At 45.0% G+C, this 27,412-nt stretch overlaps 1 protein-coding gene and 1 non-coding gene across 4 annotated transcripts in view; one reads left to right on the top strand and one right to left on the bottom strand.

The window, feature by feature from the left end:
* Positions 1 to 3,729: 3,729 nt before the first annotated feature.
* LOC144229192 (U4 spliceosomal RNA) lies at positions 3,730 to 3,872 on the bottom strand. Its single transcript, XR_013334380.1, has one exon. It is a non-coding gene; the product is annotated as a U4 spliceosomal RNA (small nuclear RNA).
* A 3,527-nt stretch (positions 3,873 to 7,399) lies between these two features.
* IRAG1 (inositol 1,4,5-triphosphate receptor associated 1) overlaps positions 7,400 to 27,412 on the top strand; it is an 80,199-nt gene continuing 60,186 nt past the window's right edge. For 2 of the 3 annotated variants that reach the window (XM_077761200.1, XM_077761202.1), the window contains exon 1: positions 13,149 to 13,346. In XM_077761200.1, coding sequence (XP_077617326.1) covers positions 13,149 to 13,346 — 198 coding nt within the window. Of the gene's footprint in view, positions 7,419 to 13,148; positions 13,347 to 27,412 lie in introns of those variants that run through there. The other variant, XM_077761201.1, reaches the window with a different exon arrangement.

The raw sequence follows: 27,412 nt of genomic DNA on the forward strand, positions 1-27,412 counted from the left end.
TAATATGCCATATGAAAAGTGAGGTTTGATTCTTAGAGTATTTGCTTTCATTTTTTTAATCTATTTTTTTTTCTTTCATAGCTTATTGTCAAGTTAGATTCTATATAACACCCAGTGCTCATCCCAACAGGTGCCCTCCTCCGTGCCCATCATCCCCCTTCCCCTCTCCCCCACCCCCATCAGCCCTCAGTTTGTTCTCAGTATTCAAGAGTCTCTCATGGTTTGCAGTATTTGCTTTAAAGGATGGATCTACCAGGCATTGAGCAATTGCTCTGGACCCATGCTATGTTCCCACAGCTTTGGGACACAAAAGAACGTTCCATGCTGTCAGGCTTGGCAGATACAATTAATGTACAGGAAACAGAGACCATTGTGTGGCAGATGGGGGTAACTGCACAGTGCTATCACATACCAGAGAGCACGCAGTATCCTGGAGAGGTCAGGGAAGGCTTCCTGGGAAGGCTGTCTGAAGGACACCCCTCAGAGCCCAGGGCCTAGCATAGTAAGGAGTTGTCCACTAAACATTTGTTGAGTGAATGAATGGTTTAGGCAGGCACTGTGAAGGCCACCTTTTCCTTTGGACTTTCCCAAACCAGTTCCTACATTTAGACCTCTTTGGTCACTTTCCAAAACAAAGGTGGCAAGTGGGGGCGGGGGGGGGGGGANCAGCCTGCCTGCCTGCCAGCCAGCCAGCCAGCCATCTATTTAGGTTGGGGTTAGGGGTGTTGCTCAGTCAAGAAAGAAGTTTTTTTTTTTATTATTATTTGGAACAAAGTTCCCAAGGTGATACTGTTTTCTGATGCTGGCTTTTCAGACAGGTTGCTCCTGGGTGATCCTTGACACATCTCATGTCTTGGACAAAATGCAACTTGTCTTTATCCATTTATCCCCATCCTGAGGAATGAATGTCTTCAGACACAGAAACCAGAAGATCCAAGGACAAGGTTAGCTGAGACGTGGCCCCACTTTTGGCTTCTGAGAGAGTCCACGTGTGCAGTGTGGGCAGGACTAGCTGTTGCCAAGGTCGCATCAAAGCCCATCAAACTGGCTCAATTCCTCTGGCCTACTTCCTGAAATCAGAGACCATGGTTTCCAAAGGCCTGCCTCACAGGAATGGAAGATTCCAGATGCTAGATTCCAGGACCCCCAATATCAGAGTCTGTCCCCTAGTCAGAGCAGAAGTTGAGCCAGGTTTGGCTTCAGAGGCTATGGCTGCTCTGCAAACCCTCATGACTCAACTCTTTTGGTGGAGGTGGGGGAGGTGGTTCCAGGAGTGCACTGCAGCAGACACTAGGGTGATGGCACGTTTGAGCATGTGTCACCGCTGGCCATTTGGAGAATGCTTTGGCTAGTTTTCTTTTTCTTTCTTTCTTTTCTTTTTCTTTTTCTTTTTACAAATAGTTTATTGTCAAATTGGTTTCCATATAACACCCAGTGCTCATCCCCACAAGTGCCCTCCTCCATGCCCATCCCCCCTCCCCCCCACATCCATCAGTCCTGTTTGTTTCTCAGCATTCAAGAGTCTCTCATGGTTTGCCTCTCTCCCTTTCCCCCACCATATCCCCCCTTGTTCTCCCCCATGGTCCTCAGTTAAGTTCCTCCTAATCCTCCTATACGTGCAAACATATGATATTTGTCCTTCTCTGCCTGACTTCTTTCGCTAAGCATAACACCCTCAAGGTCCATCCATATTGCTACAAATGGACTTTAGCTAGGTTTCAAAGCGGAACTGGAAGGGCCAGTGGGCTACTCTGTGGCTCCCTGCTGGATTTAAGTTAAAGCTGGAAGTCCCATTGATAAGTCACTTTGCAAAATATTCATGGGTGATCAAACAGAGACATGTAAGTGGCAGAGGAGGAGGCCGTGCTCTTTGTGAGGTTTCAGTTGGTAGAATGTTATGTGGTAAATCTGCACACCTATGTGTTAGAGAAGACAGGAAACCCATTTACATCATTGAGAGAAAAACTCAGCTCTTAACCTGGGCAAGCTCAGTACAGACAGGGCAGGTGAGGCCATCCACCTGCATATGCAGCAGCCCAGATGACATGTGCTCATGTCATTTAAGTAAAAGGAAAATGGGGCCTTGTCTTCCCCACTTCTCATAGGAGGAACTTCAAGCCATGATAGGCCACAAGTGAAGTCAGCCATGGAGGGGTCACTTGGCTTTCTAGGTCTTCGTCAAAAATCAGGGCTTGAACTCTTCACTTCCCTGTTTCATAGAGTCTGTGACACATTTTCACCTACTCTCTCACTTATTCATTCATTTCTTCATCTATTCAAGAAATCCTGAGAGATAAATTATACACTGGTTCTGTCATCAAGGAGCCCACTGTTTAGGACATGATTCTTATTAAAGTGTGGCTAAGAACGGGGAGGAGTGGGGTTGGAGGGGGACAGTGTGCATAATAGGTGGGCCTCACTAGAGTTCATTGGAGGACAATGGAGGATGCTTCTAACATACTGGACATTTATGCACTATTAGTTAATAGAAATTTGTTGGGGAATGGGTAGCAAAAAAGCTGAGAACTGGTACAGTAAACAAATGATTACAAGACAAAGCAAAGATCCATAAGGCAAGGGAGAACACAGGACTGTCGGAGCCCAGACAAAGTCAGGGCAGGTTTTCTGGTAGAAGTGACATATGAACTGAGTATCAAATGATGAACAAGAGTTAACCAGGGAATTCTAGACAGGAAAGTCCACAGGCAGGCCCAGAGCCTCAACTAGCACATGCTATAATGAGGACCAATAATGCCTAAGTAGTCCATGATCATTAGGCATAAACTGTCCTTTCTAAGTAATTTTTCAGGACAGCAAAAAGATTCTTTCTTCCTTTAGCAACTCCATCATTTATGATGCAAGTAAGTCATGCTCACTGTGGGAAAAAATACATATATAAATATTTTTAAAGTGTTCAATTAATTTTATTCATAATTCCATTTGAAAAGAACCACTTTTAACATTTGAGTCTTTAACCTTCTGTACTTCCCTCCCTTAAGGATGGCTATAATCTATCTACTTCTATTTCACGTAAATGTATATAATTTAAAAATGAAAGTAGAATATACCATCTATTTTTTCTCCTCAATCAATATATTATGAACAAAAATAATTATGTCTAAAGTGTCAAACTGTATGCATTATAATCATCTTGGATAGAAATGTTCTGAAAAGGCACTTGGTCTCCTGTCTTTTCCAGGGAGCCAACATCAGAGGTTTGTCTTTTTCATGCCCGCCAGCTGTGGGCTGGGCTGTCAATTGGGGCTGAGCTCAGATGACTAGGAAGGTGTCTAGGAAAACATGCCTAGGCTGACTGGCCTCAGGTTCTGTGCCAAGCTGAGAGCTTGTATCTACTTTTCAAATGTGGCTGCTTCCTTCCTGCTGTTGGTTGTCTGTTCATGCTGCTTTTATTTTTTCTTAAATAGTTATATTGTCAAGTTGGTTTCCGTATGACGCCCAGTGCTCATCCCAACAAGTCTCTCCTCCATGCCCATCTCCCCCCTTCCCCTCTCCCCCATCCCCTTCAGCCCTCAGTTTGTTCTCAGCATTCAAGAGTCTCTCGTGGTTTGCCTCCCTCCCTCTCCCTAACTATTTTTCCCCTTCTCCTCCCCCANCTTTCCATTCCGTCAGTTGCCTGTTAGTTTTACTGATTGTTTCCTTTGCCAAGTAGCACATCATTTTATAGTGTTTCCTCCACATTAGAATGAAATCATCTCAAGAGTATAGATAACAATAAAATGTAGTAAAATAATTAGGATGTGATTACTGTGGGTGTTGATTTCTTTTGTTTTAAATGTAACTTAATTCTTTATTAGCAATTATCACACCTTGGATAAACCTCATTGGCTATGATACTACCACTGCACAAAGCTGTAATTCAAATTTTAATGTCTGTGTTTAACAACCAGCTCACAACATTCTTGACAATTAGCATACTACTGGAGAAACTCCAAGGAAGTACAAGTTGGAAGAACTATAAATCTACCTCCTTGTCAGACAGCCTGAAAGACTCCCCAAGGTCACACATCTGGGAGGGCAGAGCCGGGCCCAGGACCTAGGAGAAGGCTCTTAGTCCTCCATTCTTCCCGATGGCCCCTCAATGACCTGGCCAGCCACATGGACCCAGGGAAAACCAATTGGTCATTGACCCCAGGATGATGATTCATGTCACCCTGGAGTAAGTGTCTCAGGGAAGAGGCTGCTGGGCGGCCCGGAACAAAGAGAATAGGGCAATATTTATTTCTGTTAGGAGCTAAATGGGAGGCTCAGATACTTCTCTGCTGTTCCCATTGCCTTTGAACTGCCTCTGATTGAGCAATTGCACATATTTCCAAGAAGAGAAAATTTTTTCAAGTGGACTTATTTTTAAAAAAAGAATTGCTGAAGTGAACAAGCTGGAAAGGAAACCTGGGGAAATGTTTTGGCTTGCTTCCTGTCATGGCTGAGGGACAGGGTGGTGTGGAGGGAGGTCTGGGCCTAGCATGACCATTTTTCAGGGGACCTAGAACTTGGATCCCAGGCTTTTCAGGGTTTCTCTAACCTTCTTCCTTCAAAGTGGCAATCAAGGTCCAAGGAGCTTCCCGAGGGCCAGGGAGTTAGAGTGAGGAGGGTGCCCTGGTGCCTGACATCATTTGCCCTGGACCATTTGACAAGATGTCTAGCTTGCTTTCTGAAAGTCCTTGGTTAGTAGGTGACCTCTGAATCAGCCTTCTCAAGGGACCTTCAAGTCTGGCAACTTTTTGCTGCTGGCTGCACAGAAATGATTATGGAATATTCCCCCTGACCTCACCTGTGCATCCCTGGGATGAGAAATGTCTTCTGAGGATATCTGAAGGTCTTGTCAATTAAGCCATTCCAGACAGCTGTTTCCTCTCTTTGGGGTCTTTTCCCCAGGGTTCTGTCTGAGAAATGGGGTGTAAGACCTTTCTGCTCTTAGAGTTCAGGACTTTCCCCCCAGACCTCTCCAAGGAAGCAGGGCACAGGCTCTTTTCTAGTGACTCACCAGTTTATATTCTCATCGCTTCTACTTGGCCTCTCCTGTCTCTCCCTTGTCCCATAATCTTTTACTAGTCCTGGGTGTGTGTGTGTGGGAGGGGGTGACTTATCCTCATTTAGGATGCTTTTCCCAAATCTTTTTTCTGTACCCTGAGCCCTCTTGTTTCCCCAGTTGCTAGCCCTTCCGCACAATAAGGCAGAGACAAACTCCATTTTCTCTACCCCTTGCTGCTACACCACTCCTTAAGGCAATGGGTGCCTAATGGCCTCCATGGTTGGATGAAGGGAAGGGCAATGGGGATAAAGGAGCTGTGAGGGGATGTGAGGGATTAGTTACTATTTGTAGCTATCTTGTGTGTCCCCTACTGCAGCCCCTGGCTGAACATGGTGGGTGCTGACTCTTGCTCTCTTTTTATTGGGACTGGGCCAGCCTCTTCTTCTAGATGTGGCCCTGGCACTGGTCTGAGAAAAAGCTGGCTCACTCCCAGGGCTGGAATAGGTTCTAAATCAGGGGAAGAAGGCACCCCAAGACAATAGAACCTGTAAGAGATCATCAAGTCTGGAGAGCATGACCAGAGAGTGTAGACCCCAGGGGGTGTTGGGAAGTGCTCAGGACCAGCCCTCCCAAAGCACCACTAGGCTACAGCCCATATGGTCACAGCCTCTGGACCAGGGGAATTGTGTTGAGGGCAAGTCATTGGGAAGTCCCTTCCAGTCCCTCATCTTCCCCTTGCTGTTGCTTCTTCCTTCTGCCCTTCTATTCTCCACCCTTGCTCCCCTGGGACTGACCACAGGACAGACCTGGGATGACCACAAAACAGATTTGGGGTAACCACACCACAGATCAATGGCTGACTACAATGTAGACCTGGGACTGACTATAGCATAGACCTGCAACTGACCATGGTATAGACCTGGGATGGTCACAGTACTGTACCCTCTCTCTAACCCCACTGTCTGAAGCAACCGGCTGCCCAACAGCAGAGTGAATGTCAGCAAGTGTAAATGTCAGAGTGCATAGCCCCTGATGGGTTTAATTCCATTTATGTTGGACGATCTTTTATCTACTTGTTTGTACAGAGAAACCCTAGCCAGGCCAGACCAGGAATATGTCTCCTTTACCCACAGGAGACAAAACTGGAACTCAAGCTATCCAGGATGAACAGCAGACTATCTGGGCCTGGTTGGATTTTGATGATGCCATGGCTCAGAGAATTCAGCTGCTCTATTCAGAGAGTGGGAAAGGAACCCACTAGTACATACTATGTGACAGTATTTTGCATGTATTTCCTAATTTAATCTTTACAAAAACCCTAAAATGATCTCCATTTTACAGATGGAAGAAACAGAGGCTAGGGGAGACTAATCCAGCAAGGAAGAGGCAGAAGGGAATTAGAATCCAATCTGCCAGGTTCCAAAGCTTTCGTGCATCATCCCAAGGTTAGGAAGCAGGATGGTTTTCTCCTGAAGTGAGCCTTGCTCAGGCTTGCCTGTGGGATCCAAGACCTAGCTCTGCAGTTGGCCAGGCCCAGGGAGCCACAGAAGTGCCTCTCAGCACTTTAAGCTGATCTCTGGTGCCCCAGATTTTCCAAGTGTATCCAGGACTGTCCTCAGGTGAGAACAGGTACCAGGGAGCACCCTTTCTCTCCCATGAGAGTGACCACAACAAGGACGCATTTCCTTATCATTTACCAAAAGCAAGCCCTTCAAAACTAGAGGCAGAAAGCTGATGTCTGTAGCAGGATCTGGGGAATAGGGGTTTGTGGATCTCCTCTGACTATCCCTCATCCACAAGTATGGCTTTGATTAAGTCCTTGCCCTGGTCTGGGCCTGTAAGATGGGAGCAGGAGGCAGGACTGGCTGATCTCCAGTGGCCCTCCCTGTCATCCTCTGAATTTGCAGAGGGACTGAGAGACATGCGTGTGCAGTCACCCCAAACAATTCCCTTCATCAAATTCTTCATCTAGAGATAGACCAGTGGTATTAATAGCAACCTAATCTCTTTCAAATTCTTTGTGTTGCTAAAATGAAAGCAAAAATTCAAAGCTGGAAGAACAAAAAAAACCTCCCTTCTGAGAATTCTGAGTCACTCCAGAAAGGTCAGTGGAGTCTGGGTTAACCCGTTTTTTCCCAGAAGGGCCTCTGACTCTTCCCTGGACACCCAAAGATTAATAGAGAAAATGTGAGAGCCACTCAGCTTGTAGATTTGTGCTCCTGGGACACTGTGGTTCAGAGAGGGGTTTGGTTTCTTCTGGGCTGGTCATAAAGCTTTGAGAGAGGCATCCATGTGGCCAGTGTGAGAGGCCACTGCTTGCCAAGAACACTACCCATGAGCTGGCAGGTTTGCCGAGCTGGGGACTAGGGAGTCAGACAGACCTGTGGCTGACTTCTGGCACTGCTTTTCATGGGTTTCCTGACTTTGGGTAAGTCTTGGGGGTCCTGTTTTCCTCATTTGTAAATTGGGACTACTCATAATGTTAATAGTAGCAGAACTTCTGTGGTTTCTGTAAAGGCTTTTGCTAAATCATGACTCCTGAGGATGCGTGCACTAACATGGGCAGCTCCCAAAGGAAGCCAGAGCCTCTCTCTCTGGCTGAGGGGTATAGGATGGAGGTATTCTGCCAGCTGTGAATGGGCATGCCTATGTTTATATGGCCACTCTGTCAGAGAAGTCCTCTCCTGCCCTCTCCCTATAGCCCATGGGGTCCTACAGTGGCTTTTCCAGGGGCAGAGACTGTGCAGTTAATCCAACAAGGGTGAGACTTCCTGGAGTGAAAGGTTCAAAGGACAAACTAATGGACAGTTGTATGAATGGAAGTCAGAAGGAGTGTGGGTGAATGGATGGCCTGATTGACGGATGGGGGAATGGGTGGATTTGTCACCCTATAGTGAGGGTCCTGCAACCTCAAACTGTGGGCCCACCTTTTTGCCCTCATAAGACCCCTGGTCTGATATGCTGCTGCTTGCTTTGCCCCACCCCACCACCACTGGTGTCCTTGCTGGGAATGCACGCTCCAGTTTTCTGAGGGGCAGCTTCCTATGCTGGGTTCTGCTGCAGTTCCGCGGAACTCCCAGCTAAGGAGGTGGAGGAGAGGAGGGGAGAGATGATGGGCCTTGGGGTCAGACTAGCTTGTGTTAATCCTCAGCCTGATGCTTATTAGCTGCAGGATCCTGAGCAAATTACCAAACCCCTCTGATCCTTTGTTCGTTAATATGTAAAGTGGAAATAATAAAACCCATCTCACAGGCTTTAAAATAGATAGCACTTGAAATGCACCCAGCATGGTACTCAACTCAGTAGGCAAACTAGAAATATCTAATGAATGAGAGAATGAAGGAATGTATACTAGTTTGCTTTCTTTCATGAGCATGGCCAGGGGCAGATAAAATATTTAAATATGGATTAGAAACTTCTGACCTTTTCAATTCCACAAATGATTGGATAGTTATCCCAGCAGAGGCTTAAAAATTGGTACCAGGTACAAAGGTTACTGGATCCAGTTAAGTTGTTTCCCTTCTTTGCACCTCAGTTTTCCTTCCTGTAAAATGGGCCAAGCTATATACTTAAGCACTGGCTGGGGACAGAATGAGTAGAATCCAAAGAGCTGACTGGCTCCTGACAATGATATATCTAACATTTTACTTTACTAGGATAAAGAGGTAGTAAGAAGGGCCCTGAAAATCAGTTAAAGAAGGAACAGCTCAGAGACCAAACATAACTAAATATTTTTTCCTTTTATGGGTTGGTGCTCTAGATCACCATATCCTGCAGATTATATCCTTAACTTTGCTGTGATGGATGTAAAGTCTGTGTGCCCACAAGCTCCAGCAGAACCCAGATGTCACCCTGGGGGAGGGACTCTGCTTTTACCTTGCTATTTTAAGCAGCAAGTTTATAATAACGGATGGGAGAGAAAGCGAACAGGGCAGGAGCAGCGTGGGAATGGCCTCAGCAGGCGGGGCTGCTGGGGCTCCCCCTGAGGACCTCGGGGTTCTGTCTTGTCAAGTGTGGGACCACAGCCAGCCTCCACTCTGCTTTGTCCTGCTGCAGCTGACATCTCTTAGTGCTTGTCTGACTTAATTTGTTTCTGTTTTTCTTTGTTGTCTGATCCAGGGACTGACTTAAGGTCTTTCTTGAGGAGGAGGAAGATGGAGGAAAGAAAGTGGAGGGTCAGAAAATGAGATTTTTTTTTTATGTGACTTTGGGGTACCATGATTCCGAAATCCTATGAGATAGGACTATTACATTTGTGGTTTGTTGTGACCAGGAAGATTCCAGGATTTTAGGGACTCCTAGAGATGAAAATGGCCCTTGAAGTGGGATCCGGAATCCCGTGACCATTGGCCCAGGCTTTGCTGGAGCTCTCCCAGGAATGGGGAGTTCATTACCTTAAAGAGTAGCCTGTTTCATCTCAGATAGTTCCAACCACTAGAAAGGTTTCCCTTGCCTTGATTTGACCTTTATTTCATTCATTGGTCATGCGTTTATCCTTTGGGGACAAAAGAACTACAGGAATGATATTCAAATATCTGAGAAGCGATTTTATTTTTCCCTGCACTGTCTCTTCTCCAGGCTAAAGGTCTTTAGTTCTTTAAAGACAAATTCTTGTTTCCTGCATACTACTTCCCATTTTCTGAACATGCCCCAATTTGTCTGAATTCTTCTTAGTTATAGAGTGCAATACACTTTGTGTAGACTAAGGCATAGAGGAAAGTAGAACTGTCACCTGACATGGTTTGAGAACCACATTACTATTAAGACAGGCTGGACCTACACATACATCATATATCACTTATGGGAGTTCTTGGGAAGTGCAGCCAACTTCCTTGGTAGAATTGGGTTTGTGAATACTCCTTTGCTACTGTCAACCCCTGTTACCATATACTTTTGCCTAGCACCACTGATGTCACTGCTGTTGAAGTCTAAGTAAAAGTGATAGAAGTTAATCATGGAGCAGACCTTTGGGTAAATACGATGCTCATTTCATCCATACAGTGGCTATTTGGGATGGGAGACACAGCATGCCCTGGTCCTGTAGCTTTCATTCCCAAGAGCCAGGTTTAATCTGTCCAGTAGGGCTTCTCCTTCCTGTCTCACCTTTCCCTCCAGCTATTCTGTTCAGAGAAATTCCACTCACCATTTCAGTATTCATGACTGAATTCAAACACTGAGTCATGAAATCTAGGCTAAAACTATCTCACCTGTCCCAATTCCCATAGTTTAGGGATCCTTTTCTGGGATCCTACCACTTCTCACTTTCAAAGTCGTAACAGTTACACTGTTTTCCTACTGCCTCCCACCACTGTGCTTCTTGAGGGCCAAGACCACATCTTCATCATCTTGAAGTCACCAGCACCTAGCACAGGGGCTGGTAGAGTATGCGTAAAGTCAGTGTGGTGAATGAACGAATGATTCAGGTTAATGAATCTCCTACTAGAGATGAGATTTCTTGAGTTGACCAGCAGAGGTCACCCCAACTGTTTCAGAGCTGAATGGGGCTACCTTTCCACCACAGAGACTGGCAAAAGTCAAGATGGTAGTCACATTGAGCAACACTGTGGCTAAAGTTCTCTAGTTCTTTAAATAAAAATCAGCAAACATTTTTTGATGAATCTTCTACTTATCCATGATGAATCAGACTCCTTGCCTTTCCTGGGGAGCTCAATCAAAGGCGTGTGTGTTGGGGTGGGGAGCATCTGTCAGAATTGAGGCTGAGGTCAGATCTGAACCTGCCCACAGCCCTCTGGCTTCAGGCCCTTAGAAGAGCCTTTCCTGTGGGAGCCAATGAATATCTAGTATCATGGGAGGTGGTGGGGCTTTCTGACTTCCTCCTGCAGCCTTCTGCAAGTCAGCACCTTGGGCCAAGGACATAGTAGGTACTCAGTAAATGACAATGTCCTTTGTTTCTCCTTTGTGTGTTCCAGTAGCCCCTGAGCTGTGGCTGAAGGCAGGGTCTGGATCTGGTGGTTTTTGTCTGTGCACCAGAAGAGCAGCAACTTCAGGGGACCTCTGAAGTTATTGAACCAGGCTGGTTGCTGGTTCTGCAGTTCCCTGAAGGCTTCTCCCTCCCCATTAGGGGAAGGAGACCTGGAGGAGTTTAGTGGGGGGAGAAGCGAAGAGGGGGCCTTTGGACTCTGGTTGAGCTTCCCGGGCTGCAGACTTCTATGCACATGGCTTCTGTGAGTACCTACTCCATGCTGGGTGCTCTATCTCATTTCAGACTTAGAACATTCTGGCATGGAAGGCATTCTTATCTCTACTCCCCTGAAAAGGAAAGTGAGGCTCAGAAGTAAAGCCCCAACATAGGGACATCTGGGTGGCTCAGTCATTTGAATGTCTTACTCTTGATTTTGGCTCACGTCCTGATCTCAGGGTTATGGGACTGAGACCTGTGTCTGGCTCCATGCTGAGTGTGGAGACTGCTTAATATATTCTCTTTCTCTTTCTCTCTCTCTTTCAGGGCAGCTGGGTGGCTCAGTCAGTTAAGTGCCCGAGTCTTGGTTTCAGGTCATGATCTCACAGTTTTGTGAGTTTGAGCCCCATATCGGGCTCTGCACTGGCAGCACAGAGCCTGCTTGGAATTCTCTCTTACTGTCCCCCCTCAAAATAAATTTTGAAAAAAAAAAAAAAATTCTCTCTCTCTCCCTCTGCTCCTCTCCCCCTTTTGTACTCTCTCTTTTTCTTTAAAAATTAAAAAAAAAAAAGTGAAGCCAACGTTCTAGGCCACACAGCCAGTGAGTGGCAGAGTGGGGACTCAAATCCAGGTATCAGGTTCCAAGGCTTTTGTTCTTTCTACCTTGCTATCCTTCCTCTCCAGATTGAGACCTGACATTACGGGCCTTTTCTAAGAGAAAGCAGAGGAGCCAGGCCCATTGGCTCCAGTCTATTGGAGAAATAATGTATGATCCTAGGCCTTTTGATTGGTGAGAAACACAAAAGAATAATTAGTAGTTATAAGTACCAGTAGTTAGTAGTTATAAGTTAAGACAAGTGGTTACAAATTCATGGTTATAAGTAAACTCAAGCCAAATTGACTAAAATACTAAGAAATTTAATTGTGTAGCTGGCTAGTCCAGAAAGAGTTCAGTCTTCAAGTGAACTTTGATCAGGGATCCAGCTTATTTTTTATGCAAGAGTCTTAGCTCTACCCCCTCCTGAGTGTCAGTTTTATCCTCAGTCTGCATTTCCAAATATAAACAAAATGGCATCAATAGCACCAGGTCTTACATCTGCACACTCTACCACCTAGAGCAAGTTCAAGCACCTGGGTCCCAGAACACTGCAGTGTGCTCATTAGCTTATACCAGATCTATTTTCTATCCTAAGCCAATCACTGTGGTGAGATAAATGAGATTATGCTGACTGGGCAAATCCTAGGTGGGTCTCAAAGCTGCTAGACCATGAGATGGGATAAGTCTGGCTTGTGGAGAAGTAATTAAAGGTTGCTCAGAATGGGCACTGCACAAAGATGCACCCTGGCTGAGCCCCCAGAATTGCAGGCTTGGTGAGGGCTGTCCTCAAGTGAGGAAGCTCCATATTGAGGGTCAGAAAAGCTGTTGCAGTACATGAAGTCAGCCATGTAGCAGAAAGAAAGAGAACATCCTCCTCTTCCTCAACCCAGACAAGGAAGGCTGTGTGGTATAGTAAAAAGAGTCCTGGACTCAAAATCAGGAAGATCTGGTTTCAAATGCTTGGTTCTTTGTGTGATTTTGGCAAATGGTTGCCACTCCGTGAAGCTGTTCTCTCTTCTATAAAATGTGAATATTAATGCCTGCATCAGAGGTCCTCATGAGGATTAAATTAGGTGATGTTGGAAATGCCCCTAGGATAGTGCCTGGCACTTAGTAGATGTTCAATAAATGGTACATAAGTACAGGTCTAGTCCCAGTGGAGCGTCCTCATTGGCTATAGTTTTGTGGAGTTTGAAGCACTATTTTCCTTTCTGGGATAGCTGTGTTTACTGCAAGGATCAAATTAGATGCAAAATCTCTAAGGTCATCTCTAGCTTTGTAAATAGAGCAAATGAACAGGAGGAAATGCAATTCCAAATGCCTTCTCCTGGCCTAGTCCAACTTTCGGTGTTGATGCAAACCCAACCAGGCTTTTTCTGCGGCTCTTGGCTCCTAGAAATGGAACCCAACTTGGGTCAGGGATGGGAGTGGATTTGACTTGTCCTTTTGGCGTCTCCTCAGCCTGCGGAGCCCAGGCCTCTTGGAGCATCTTTGGGGCTGACGCCGCGGAGGTTCCGGGCACACAGGGCCACTCCTGCCAGGAGGCTGCCATGCCCCACATTCCCGAGGACGAGGAGCCCCCTGGAGAGCCGCAGGCAGCCCAGAGCCCCGCCGGCCAAGTAAGTGCCCCTTCCTTGCCTGCAGCTAGCCTGGCCGGGGCCAACCCAAGTGCCCTGGGCTGGGGCCAACATTGCCTGGCCTGGCCAGAGGGTCTGCTGACAGCTTGTGCAGGCTGCAGTGGGCACCTGGGGAAGGTGTGTGGCTGCCACACTAAGGAATAAATATCCAGAGTTTGTTGAATTGGCTGAGGCTGCCATACATCCTGAGAGATAAACTTCCTAGGCTGTGTCTGACCCAGGTCTCCTGAGAGGTCCAACCACCCTAACCCTGTAGATACTTTCCTAAAATGGGGAAAGACTTGGAGGAGAACCATCAGCAAAGGGGGCCTCATCATGTCAGGGGTGTGGTCACCAGAAAAAGACCACCTAAATGAGTCCACTTAAAATGAAGATCAAAATTTCATAGTAAATAGTGAAAATGATTTTCAGTAAAATTGTATTGTAAGAAAGAGAAATGATGAAAATAAATTAAAGGGTCTCACTGAGGAGGACACTTGTGGGGATGAGCACTGGGTGTTATATGGAAACTAATTTGACAATAAACTATTTGTAAAAAAAATAAAATAAAAAAATAAAGGGTCTCATTGAGATTGCTTTATACAAATAAAATTATGAAAATAAATTATTTTTACCTATACTTATAACAAAATACAGATTATATGCTACTTTTTTAGAAAGAACAAAGAATTTGGGCACCTGGGTAGCTCAGTCGGTTGAGCATCCAACTTTGGCTCAGATCGTGATCTCGTGATTCATGAGATCGAGCCCTGTGTCAGGCTCTGGCTGACAGCTCAGAGATCAGAGCCTGGAGCCTGCTTCAGATTCTGTGTCTCCCTCTCTCTCTGCCCCTCCCCACTCATGCTTTCTCTTTCTCTCTCTCTCTCTCTTTCTCTCTCTCTGTTTCTCAAAAATGAATAAATGTTAAAAAGAAGTATAAAACAGAAGGAACAAAGAATTAATTGTGTCAATTTTAGCCTTGGTGTATTTTTTCTTTATACCAACAGGATGAACCAAATCCTTCACATTTTACTTTACAGCACCTCTGTTAAGAGACTGTTTAAAATTTAAGGGCTTCCTTCATTTTCCCAAGGTCCTCTATCAATTCTTCAATATGCAAATCATTTTCTCATAAAGAACCTACCTTGCCTTATCATGATTTTTTTCTTTGTTAACTGCTCCAGTTCCATCTGCTCTTTGCTGGTCCAAGACCTTGCATGTGACGTTTTCCAACATGGTTTCTTTGATTTCATGAACTTTGCACATGGTGTGCCCTGGTACCACCCCCATTATATCTGATGGTTGTCTGAGCTGACCTCAGCCAGAAGGGACAGACACTTGTTAAGTGAGGGAAGAATGGATGAGTGAGAATTAATTTGGTGAGCGGGCAGGCTCCGTGACCATTTTCATGTCAGGATGACATTTGTTTTTTTGCACATCAAAACTGTGGGAACTCAGATAATAAATACTTAGAAAAGAATGGCTTCTTGTATCTCCCTATCCCAAACTCATGGGATTGAGATGTTGCAGAACTTGGCAGACTTGGGGAGCCCTTGAAATTCTAAATGGCAGTGAGCCAAGCCCCCATGCATTTGACCACAGGCAGCTGGCTCAGGGTTTTATTGAACCTCCCTCCCAGGAATGTCATGGGCTTGGCAAGTATTGCTGGTCAGTTGCTTTCCATGGCTCCAGATTGCTCTTCTGCTCCTCTATGGGTGATGTCTGGTCTTCCCCAAACTGTGTGCTCTGCTGCTGCACCTTTCCAACAGCTGCTCCTAACCAAGCATGGAAAATTCCTTTAAAACACTGGTAATAGTGGGCTATAAGGTTTAGCCAACAAAAAAATTTGTTAATCCAGTTTAAGTCTGAAGATTAAAGAAGGAAATGACAGCATAAAGCAAAACATCCACATCTGGAATCACAGTGACTGTTCTCTCTCCTCAGCCATGACTCTCCTGAGTTTTGTCCCCTTAGTGTCCCTTCTCCCTAGCCCTGGGCTCCTTCCTGCCAATGTCATTTCTGACCCTTTCTACTATACTATATATTCCTGATCGTGTGCTTAAGACAGATTCTGATGCAATCTGGCTCCCGAATCCCAGCCAGCTCCTCCAAACAGCTGTCATGCCACACTCCCCAAGAATATCAGTGTTCCTTAAAAAATGAAAATAAAAGATCGTCAAAGTTGCAACTCCACCATTAGCGAAGAGACCCTTTCACAATGAGTTTAGTTTATCTTTAGTTCATTGTCTCACCTCTCTAAATAAAAGAGCCTTGAGTCTGTAAGCCTTCTCCTCAGGAGACATGTAACAGGACAGCACAAAAGTCCACTGGCCCTTCTGACCATCATGACTTCAAACCACACTTAGGTGCAGCTTCACTAGGTTGGAGGTGAGTGTGAGTTTCTAGGTGCAGCTAAGCAGGAGGATGGATCCATGAGCTAACCACACAGTTGAGGGTCAGAGAGGCCTACCTGAATAGCAGGAGCTCCAGATTCTAGGTCTCCACAAGCTCACTCTCCTTGTGACCTTGAACCAGAATCAGACTTCTGTAACAGGAGGTGGTGGGCCCCCATGGTCTCTGAAGGTCTTTCAAATGCCATGTTTCTATCTCTGTGTTTGTGGGAAGTCAAGATAATAAAGGGGCTGTTGTGCCAATAGTCTCTTCATTGCTGGAGCCCATGAGGAGAAGGACCCATGAGGACTTCAGGTGAGCTGGAGCCAGGATCCCCAAATCCTCTAAGGGAGGATCATTGCACACAGTTCAAAAATATGAACTGTGAAGTCAGACCAAGCTGGGCTCCTCCACATCACAGTCAAAAGACTTGTGTGAATCTGTTAACTTTCCTGTGCCTCTGGTTCCTCATCTCTTCCCCAGGGCAAGTGTTAGTGGCGGCCTCCTAAACTCTGGTCATCCCAGCCTTGAGTACGTTCTTTGGCCTGCGGGACCATGTGGCTGGGGCAGATTAGACCTCAGACTGAAGGCTTACATCAGATTCAGTATTGTTTTATTCTCTGCCTTTACTGACAGGCACTGGGCCTCCCTGATTCCCCAGAGGCCCATGGATATCATCAACGCAGAGCACCTCCCTCTTTGCACCCATCAGACAACCTACATTTGGCTTCTCAGGCAGCCACAGCCTCAAGGGAGGGTCAGGCCTTGTGAGCAGGGCTAGAGCCTCCAGGGGCTAGAGCCCAAGTCCTTGGGAGCAGCGGAAGCTGGGCAGCCAGGAAAGCAGGGTTGGCCAGGAGGATTTGGCTGAAATTCACAGTACCGTGTGAATTCCCACTCTGTGAAGCAGGCAAAGAACCAGAGCATCCTTCTGAGTTTACAGTTCCCCCGGGTCCAGCCCTACTTCTGGTTCCTCAAGCCCCAGCCCCCATTTCCCATCGCTGACATGAGCACTAGCTGAGGCCTTCTCACACAAAAACGCAAAAGCTGTAGGCCTAGATCCTGTTTTTCTTTCTGCACACACCACACGTTTTCAAACACACACACACACACACACACACACACACACACACACACACACACACCTTGAAGTCCCTAATCAGAAATTGTAATCAAACCCCACAAAGAAATAGTTAGACAATGCACTCTATGAGGTTGTGTCCTGAGTATGTTTTCTGTGTTAGCCCTTGAACAGAGAGGGGCTCAAAGGAATGAGCTTGTAGCCAAGAGGTTCTGGCAGGAATAAAAGCTGTCAGGACACAAGCCTGGGAATTTACGGGACCACAGAATGACAGATAATCAGAGCTAAGAGCTAGAAGTGATACCAGATCTTATCTAAGACCCTCCCAGGAAGGCAAAGTTCTGCATAGTATGAATCCCCAGTTACCTGGAAGCTTGTTAAACGCAGATTCCCCTGCCAACCTAGGCCTATTGAACCAGTCTTCTAAGGGTGGGTCTTGGGAGTTGGCAGGAGTAGTTCCATGGGGGGCGGGGGGGCTCCCTACCTCACAAGGAGGTCTACTGTGGTTGGCCAGCTTTGCTTGCTGGTCAAGCTGGAATCTGCCTCCCTGGGACTACCCCTCAGTCCTGTCCTCCACACCTGCCTATAGTGGCATGAAAACCTACAGATGCAGGAAGGCAGTTTCTGGATCTTCCCAGAATTCCCTTTCCTCTATTTCTCTAGGCTTTGCTCTCAGAGCCTCCCCAGACCCCTCCTCTGGGCACATACCAACCTGTCTCCCCCTAATCATGGAGCACCAGACCTGGCCCCAGTCCCCAGAGGCAGCAAGACCAGGACATTAACTATTTCCTGGCCTGTGACCAGCAGCCATATTAAAAGGCTCACTCATTAGAACAGCATGGCTTCTAGAAGTGCCTTGCAAACCTGAGGGTGCAAAGAGGCTCATGTTAGCTTTAACAGCTCAGTTTTCGCTGGCTCTAGTTTCCACCTGGACACCCCCCATTCTCTTCCAAGGGTTTCTGGAATCCCCCAGGCACAGGTCAACGTGAGCTCATAAGCTCATAAGACCTCACATCTTTCACATCATCTGTTCCAGTATCCCTCCTCCCACCACTCCCTGACTAACTCCCACCCCCATCTCCATTATCCACAAAACCACTTAATAATATGCCAGGTGCTGTATTTTACTGTATTAAATTATTTACCTTTCAGTCAACCTTATAAGGTAGATATCATCATCCTCATTTCACTGCTGAGGAAACTGAGGCATACAGAAGTTAAGTATTTTCCTTCAAGATCATATAGCTCATATAGCTCATATGTAGACCGGGATTTGAACCCAGGCAGCCGGGCTCAAGAGTGCATGCTCTTAGTCTCTCTCCTGTACTAAGTACTGATACCTTTGCCTCTGGGGCCCTCTATGAGAACTCTTAGTGCCTAGGCCAAGGGAACACTGTCATGCGCTTCCAAAGCCCTTGTCTGGGATGACCAACCTGGGCCCCTGCAAATATGCTGCCATGCACACTCCAATGCACCACAGCTTGTGGTATTTGGTCATACTTCTGCTTGCCATCTTCTCAGATGCCTGAGCCCATGGGACCAGGAAATACAGCTCCATGTCAGACATCCTGCTGAGACACTGTGCTGCCTATGCCTTTTTCATTCTTTTTCAGACATCAGATAATAAAACAGCCCATCTTGATGCACGCTGACTCTTAGAAATATAGACCACCATGCAATTCCTGGCTCAGGCCACACACAAGTGTCTCTCTCTCTGCACCTCCCTATGTGCCTACTTTGTACTGCACTTTCTGATCCTCTAGACAAACTGATGCTTAACTCTGTTATATGGCAGCATCTTGTTGACTTAAGATCACCTCAGCACTCAACTAACCAGTGACATCCCTGCTTCCACTTCCAATTTTTTTATTAACTGGAAATTAGGTTGGAATGTGCTCTGGAAAATCAGCCCTTTGTGTGTGGCCCTCACAGCATGGGATTTGCTTGTGGAGCTCCTGAGACCTCTGACCATGAAGCTGCTGGGCATCCCCTTTTGTCTCAAAAGTGGAGATCATGGTGGCTGCTGCCATGACAAATCTGGACTTCCTGTTTGTGTCAGCATAGTGAGAGACCCATCCTGGCTTTTCAGTGGGCTGGCCCAGAGTGGAGTCTGTTCAGCCGTCCTTTCAGAGAAGTACCATGCAGGCATCACCAAGCAGCCAGGGAGTTCTAGAAGGAACAGGAAATGCTTCTATTTCATTGGGACACAAGGTATAAGTAGTGTGGCAATGTGAAAAGATCTGGGCTTCACATCTCTGAGTGGAACACTGGGTGAGTTACTCATTTTGCCTCAGTTGCCTCATCTGTAAGCCAAGCCTTACAGTAGTAGCTGCTAACAACAGCAAACCTTTAAGGAACCTTTACTATGTTCCAGGCACTGTTCTAGGTTTGTTGTATACTTTATCTCATTTAATTTTCAAAACACCTCTGTGGGGTAGGTACTATTGTTATTTCCATTTAGAGATAAAGACTTTAAGCAGAAAAAAGTAATAAAGTCATTAAGCCTAGAGCCAATACAGGTAGCTTGACTTTAATTACCAGAATAATCTATATAAAGTGCCAAGCAAGGTTCTCAGCTCATAATAGGTGCTCAATCCCTAATGCAGCACAAAACAGTTTTCGAAAAGTTTTTACATATTATTACTGCAATTGATGTCCTAACACCACTGTGAGGACGGTGATCATCATCCTCAGGGAACTGAAAGTTCTGAGCAGTTAGGTATTATATCCAAATGCAGGAAAAGAAACTAAACATGGGGCTCTGTTCTGGGTTAAACTCTTACATTCATTATCTCAGATAGCCTTCATAATGCTTTATAAGTTAGCGATGACTATGCCTAGTTTATAGATTAGGAAACTAAGGCTTGGGAAGTTAAGCCAATTGTCCAAAGGATATAACAAGGAAGCAGCAAGACCTGGATTCTACTGCTTCATGGCTTTAAGCTGTAAACAGGGCTAGAATTATTATTTTCTTCTTTCTAGTCCAGAAAATACCCCATTTTACTGCAACAGAGTTTGAGCACACAGGAAAGGGTAACTATTCTCTTGCATATGATAGATACCCAATAAATATGGAATCATGTTGAATTTACTCAATATAGTTGACCCTTGAACAATGCAGGAGTTAGGGGCACCAACCCCCATGCACACTTGAAAATACATGTATAACTTTTGACTCGCCAAAAACTTAACTACTGATAGACTACTGTGGACTGGAAGCCTTCCTGATAACATAGTCATTAAAACATATTTTGTATGTTATATACTGTATTCTTACAATAAAGTTAGCTAGAGAAAAGGAAGTGTCATTAAGAAAATCATAAGGAAGAGAGAATACTTTTACAGTACCATACTACAAAAAAATCCACCAGTCTAGTTCCAACCCACGTTGTTCAAGAGTTAACTGTAAATGTTTATTGAATTCATTCAACAAATGTTTACTGAGCACTAAATAACCAAGGCCCCACTCTTGGAGAGTTCACCTCCCAGTGGAATTACAACTGAATGACAGTTTCTTTCTGATCTGATTTGCTTTGTATTCCCTTATAAGCTTCTCTGGTCAGGAATTGGGGGGTCCTTGGTCTATGCTGTCCCTGGGAATATCTAGAGCTTAACAACATCCTTTACCAAGTAAGGTAGATTGCCAGCTTTTCTCTTCATTTTACTCCCTTTTCTGTTCAGGTCCTGTTTTCACTGGCCAGCAGACTGAGCTTCTTTCTATACCTCCCTGGAGACCCTTTGGGAAATGTGTGCCTAAGAAAAAGTGGGCAGTGTTTTGGAAGTGTTGATTGTTATAGGAAGTCAGAAGTGGATATTAAAATTATTTTGCTTTAGTTCCTATAGCAAGAAAAGAAGTAGCTTACCATTTTTTGTTTCTCTAATTTCTGTTAGACTGCATGTAAGTTACTTAGGACAGTATCTATGTGTGTATCTCCTATATGTGTATCTATATGTGTATCTCCAACTCTCAGCATAGGCTCTAATAAATAAGTGGTAGGAACTCAAGGTGGGATTGATGGATGGACAGATGAGCAGGTGAATGAGCAGGTGGATGGATGGATGGATAGGTGGATGGTTAGGTGGATGGATGGATGGATGATGGATGGATGGATGAATGGATGGATGCTTGTGGGTGAAAGATTGGATGGATAATTGGCTGGCTGGATGATAATATGCCTAGATTGATGGGAGAAAGAAATGAGGGAACAACAGGAAGAAAAGAAGGGAGGAAGAGAAGATAGAAGATGATGATGAATGAATTGTAGCTGGGTGATAGATACACTCTCCACTGAGTAAGACTAATAGACATTGCATGTACTTCCACAGTCCTGATGTTTTTTGGCATGAGAGTGAAAAAAGTGATGAAGAAGGCAGGATAATCTAGTGGTTGCTGATCCTTGGCTTCTAGGAATAGAGTGGACAGTGGTAGAAAGAAGTATCCACCAGAGGCAAGCAGGCCCTGGGTACACAGTGGGATTCACAGGGTGGGCACTGGGGACCGTTAGGGGAGCTAGGAACTGGTCCTCAGTTCTTGGCAGGGAGGAGCCCAATATCCAGCAGACTTCAGCAGAGGCATTTCTGCTCTCTCCCATACTCTTAGGACTTGCTGCTAGAATAATAATTTTCTCCCAAGTCCCCAGAGTCTTTTTATCCTATCACAAGAGCACCAGCTCTTCTTGTGGCCAGGGCCCCTCTCTACAGAGACAGTCCCTGTTTGCCCTCCATACAATGAGAAAGGGACCTGAGGATACAGGCACCACAAGACCCAACATCATCACTATTAATATTGCTTTATCTTGTCTAATCCTTCAAACAAACCTGGAAAATGGGGATTATTAGCCCACATAATGTCTAAGAATATGAAACTCAGAAGAGTTAAGGGCTCACGGTCATTCAGATGGGATTCGGCTAGGGCTCCCCAACTTCATTACCCTCAGTTTGCTTCCAGTTGGGTCCTTTTCTCCCAGGTTATCTGCCAGGGCCGAAGTGCAGGAGCTGAACTCCCCACTCCCACCAGGGCTGGGACTGGGGCTGTTGCTTACAGCTTCCTAGCGCAGGCCTAGTCATGTGATGTTGGGGAAGGGAAGATAATATTCCCGTCTATTACACTGGCCTATATTTATCCCTGCACCCAGGCAGTTAGGAAACTGTCGCGCATTCCTGGGAATTTATGAGTGAAATAAACATTTAAATGTTTCTATAAGGTTTATTTAAGGAGAACAAAATGTGACCTGCTGGCTTATTATAGGGTGAGCTTGCGGGGAAATGGCCTGGTCCCCCATGCTTGGCTGATTTCAGGGAAGGGAAAGGGACCCCTGGTGAGACCGGGCCTGTGGAAAGGTAAGGGGGTGCCTCTTCCATCTTTCCTCCAGCTACGTGGTCAAACTTGTGCTGGCTGGAGGGCCTCCTGAAGGAAAGGGTTTGTGAGGGTGGGGGCAGCTTGGAAGAATAACAGAGGAGTGTCAGAGTGTCGTGCACAAACCAGGAACCAGGGGAGGTGAGACCAAAGACCAGGAGAAACAACTGGAAGAGTAGCAAGGTGGAGTGAGAAGGCCAACAGCCCTAATATTTAGTCCTTTCCACTATTTGCCAGATGCACAGCTCTGGACAAGTCCATTGTTTTCACTGGTAAAGTGGGAAAAGGGGGAGAGAAAAGAAATGTATCTATCATCTACTCCATGCTCAGGGCCTTCATTTTCCTCTTTATAAGTCTATGGAGTCAGAGGGCATTACCATCCCCAATTTGTAGATGGATATCCTGAGTTTCGGTGGCAGAATTGTTAGGAGGATGAAGTGAGGAAACATACCACAAGTGTCTGGGATGGGGCCTCACACTTAGTAGGTCCAAGAAAGTGTCACTCCCCTCGACCCACATTTGTTCCTTTGCTTCTCATGTCTATAACCTGCAAAGGGCATCTATCCTTGGTCTCAGAGGCAGATGGCAAGAGAGAGAGTGGAGCCAAGTGAAGGTGGTCTTGGAGGTGGGCTTCTCTGGGAATCACTGATTACAAGACCACTTGGGCTTTTGTGGTTAGATGCCGAGGGAAGATGCTCTATGGCTCCATGACCAGAAGGGCGAGGCCCTCCTAATTTAACTCCAAATGGTTGATTAGACTCAAAACTAACAACAACAATCTCCTCAAAACCAAAGTAATTGATTCATCCCTAAAGGTAACAATAACAGAATATGGCATCTGACACTTAATGAGCATTTGCTAAGTACCAGGTGCTCTTCTATGTGCTTTCCATCTGGAGCTGCAGACTTAGCAAATGAAAATACAGCTATGTCCATGCAGTTTTGGAACACACTTATACTAAAAAATTATTTGTTGTTTATTTGAAGTTCAAATATAACTGGATGTTTTGTATTTTAACTGGCAATCTTATTTCCATATCAATCAATTTAATTTTTATAACTACCATGTGAAATAGTTATTTCACAGATGAGGTAACCAAGGAACAGAGACTTGAGATAACTTCCCCAAGGTCACACAGCTAGTAAGTGAGAACTGTACTATGCATAAATTACCGTGGTTCCCAAGCTCAAGGCCTTTGAAGTCCTGAAGCCAGTGACTTCACTAGCAGTCTCTGTATTTGGACACGCCGCACCACAAGCTTTCTTGAGGACCTGTGTTCTGTTTAGCCACTCAGGTTGGGAGAAAGGATGAGTATTCACACTCTTCACATACACTACAATCCGGCAGAATTCACTCCAGAGGCCCCTAGAACCTTCCCACGCTATCCTGGATTCCTGTCTCCCTAGTGCCTCCTGAACTGAAACAGCCCACAGGAGACTGAATGTTCCCCACAAAAACAGTTTTGCCCAGAGCTTGTTCATCCATTCTGTGTACTGATTAGGGAAAGAACACTTTGATTTTATTATTGTATATTTTGCACGCACTGGAAAGAGAGAGTGAGAAACATTCCAGGACATTCCATCAGGGGAATAGAGGATTTCTCCCTGATTGCTTTGTGCATCCTGGTTTTTAGGCAGCTTTGAGTTGTGTGTGTTTGTGGTTACGTGCTTGGCACTTGCCACCAATGGCTTGTTTCTGCCTTTCTATGAGCATGTCTGCCCCGACCCTCGTCTAACTGAGAGTACATACAGCTCCATGCATGACATCCACCTCAGGAGAGCTTTGCTGCAAGTGGTCTTGAGCCAGGAGGCAGAGAAAACTTCCACCAGAAGGCAGATCCTTAGTGCGTTGCAGGCCATTTACCTCACAGGTCAACACTAAGGGCACCAGGCCCTGAGCACGACCTGGTGTGGGGGCAGGGGATACTTTCACTCATTCCGCATCCCATTGTGCTAACTAAGAAGGGTTTCACAGGTCATCCTACTTCACTTTTCTCTTTCTGGGCTCTAGCATAGACCGTAGTACATGATAGGCATTCAGTAAGTTTGCTGGAGAGAATAAAGCATAACAACGTGTGGATATTTACACACTGACTTCTTAGACTCTAAGGCTTTTGAAAACTTCTGTGAGTTAACCATAAGAAGAAAGGCTGGACAATCTGTATAATAAGTAATTGGATGGAGCTGGAGGAGTAAGTTGAGGAGGGAGGGAAAGGAAGAGAGGCTTTTGGTGGGGAGTAAAATGTCAAAGGGCAGAGGAGAGGTGAGGATGCTTAAGCATTGATCTTCTTCCATGTCCTTTGAGAGGTGAGAGTGAAGAATGAGGCTTTTTTGTATTATTATTTTTGTCTGCTGAATAATTCTTTAAAGCAATCTTTCTCAGAACCTGGGCCATACGGATCACAGATTCATTTGGTTTCAGGTCAAATAGTTTAACTTCAGAGTCAAACCATGGGTGGTTAGGAGAAGCATGCATTTCTCCTTATCTGCTAGGGATGCTTGTGTTTATCAAATTGTCTCCCCATTTTTATGGCTTCATGTTTTTATATCTTAGATTTTACTGGTGGTTACTTCAAATTGCTTTGGGAAATAAGTAGTGTGTCAATAAAATAAAATAAATAAATGGATTGTATTCTACTTACTTAGCAGTATGAAGGTATTATTAAACTTTTGGAAATGGGTATATACTATAATTCCAGCAGCACTACCACAAGGTTATTTTCAGGATGCAACATGAATAACGTAATGTCTGGCTCTCCCGCCCCGTTTATGTAGACTTACCCCATCTGCATTAATGCCTGCTGGGAATTCATTAAAGCCCATCCCAAGAGATGGCAGAAACCATATGATATAATGAACATGAAAATAATATTATAGCCAAAGTGCTTTTCTTCCTGTTCACCAGAGGATTCATATAAGAAAGAAATTCTCTATATATGAAAAACATGAGGGGTGCCTGGGTGGCTCAGTCAGTTAAGTGTCTGACTTCGGCTCAGGTTATGATCTCACAGTTCATGGGTGTGAGCCAGTGTCGGGCTCTGTGCTGACAGCTCAGAGCCTGGAGCCTGTTTCAGATTCTGTATCTCCCTCTCTTTCTGATCCTCCCTTTCTCACGCTGTCTCTCTCTCTCAGAAATAAATTTTAAAAAATTTAAAAATTTTAAAAAAGAAAAACATGAAAAAGGTAGTTTTTAGAGCTCAAACTGTCACAGTTGAAATAAACTCCACCCACGGAAGGAATTTCAAACATACTGGAAGCACAGTCAGTGTTTCACTTGGAATACCCATGGTAGCAGTCACCCATTGGGCTGTATGGAAAAAAACCTCATTAAGATGATGTGGGAGTTATACAAAATGACATCTATTGTACAGTTTAGTGCTTAGAGTTAACAATATTGTATACCTAAAAGTTTACTAAGGGGAGAGATTTTATAAGTATTCTTATTACAACAACAGCAACAATAACATTAATAAATAAATAAGAAGGCAAAAGGAAGAAACCTTGGGAAGTGATGGATAGGTTTATGGCATAATTTGTGATGAGGGTTTCATAAGTGTATACTTGTCTCTAAACTCATCAAGTTGTATATATGAAATATCTATAGCTTTTCATATGTCAATCATACCTTAATAAAGTGTGTTTTTTTTTTTTAAATAAAAGGTGTCATGAGTCAAGGAGGCTTTAAGCACAAACCTCTACTGTTTCAGAAAACCAAGATAGGTGAAGAATCATATGCCACGGGGGCAGTAACTTAGATGCCTTCTGGGCCAGGGAGGAAGTACAAATGATTGAAGCAGGCTACAGAAGCAGACCAACAGTTACTCTGCAGAAATGCAGACCCAAGATGGCTAGGTCTCTTGGTTTTTCAGGAAAAGCAGAAAACCCAGACCTTTATGGGAATTCTTCCAATTATAAATGTTGGCAACTAATGTAAAAATTTATAAACATTACTCAGCAAATGGCCCTCCAGGTCTCTAATTTGTACCTCAGAGAATATGTAGCTCAGAGAATAGCCTAATTCTCTAATTGAGATCCAAGAAACCACAAGAAACCGTAGCAGTGACATGAAGAAAAGTCTCTGGAAAAACTTTAGCCCTTCTTTCAGCTCACCAGAGATCTGTTGCCTTTCCTCTCTCTTTACTGGCTCTCCCATTTAGCTTGGCAACTGCCCCTGGTCCTGTCTGCCCCAGCTCCAGCCCATGACCTCCCATTTTGATTCCCCTTTTTGACCTCAGCAGCTTTTCTGGATGCTGTTCTGCTGTGTGTCATTAGGCCCCACATCATGACCCAAGATACTCCTGCTTCCCTCCTGGCCCCCTGTTAGCCCCCAGCTTCTCTGCCTCTTGCTGGCCTCCTACCAGGGGACAAAAGGTGGGGAGAACTTAATAGAGCCATTGTTCATTTTAATGATAGTCATGATCAGTGGGTATTTGTAGACCATATGACACTTATCAAAGTGCATTCACACTCATCATTTCATTTCATTCATGTAAACTTCTGAGACACAGCAGGCTTTTGACCATTTTATAGTTATAGGAACTGACAGGGTAATAAGAGGACAAACAAGAGACCAGCTCATCACTAGCCCATCAGGTTTATACTCTCTATAAAAGGAGCTATTGCTTTTTTGGGGGGAAACTTCTTGAGCATCTCTTACAAGAGTCCTTGACAGAATGATGGATATTTGTGTTCTCAGAGGGACTGAAGTTCTGGAGTTGTAAGGATAGGTTGGCCAGTCTTGGTTCCAGTAACAAACATCGTACTAACCCCCTGTCACTGAACATTCCCACCTGTGGGTGTCCAAATGGAGAGTAATGCAGCTCCAATTTACTGGAAGTTCTTCAAACTTCCTAAGCAGTGGATAGATGCTATACTAATAGGGCCTCTTCCCTCATCTCAACCAACGTGCATCATGATGATTCATGAATGGATCTGCTGTCAACATTTCTATGTTCTCTCTTTGGGTGGTCAAGTTATTCCCAAACCTGACCTTCAGTGTTCTCCATCTCCAAAACCACAAAGATCAAACTCACTTGAGTAACACCCGATGTCCTTCAAAAGCTGGCTCATTCTCTTATTCTATTTACATTATTTGACTCTAAATTAGGTTCCAGGATCCAAGTCCATACAGTTTGTGTTGTAGGCTTCCCCCTATCAATAAGCAATTATTTGACACCAGCAGGGTGTCAAGGACTTCAACTAATTTCTGACACCACCTACCTGAACACAGAATCAGAACCATAG

The sequence above is a fragment of the Crocuta crocuta genome, unplaced genomic scaffold (assembly GCF_008692635.1).
Source record: "Crocuta crocuta isolate KB4526 unplaced genomic scaffold, BGI_CrCroc_1.0 scaffold233, whole genome shotgun sequence".
Classification (NCBI taxonomy): Eukaryota; Metazoa; Chordata; class Mammalia; order Carnivora; family Hyaenidae; genus Crocuta; species Crocuta crocuta.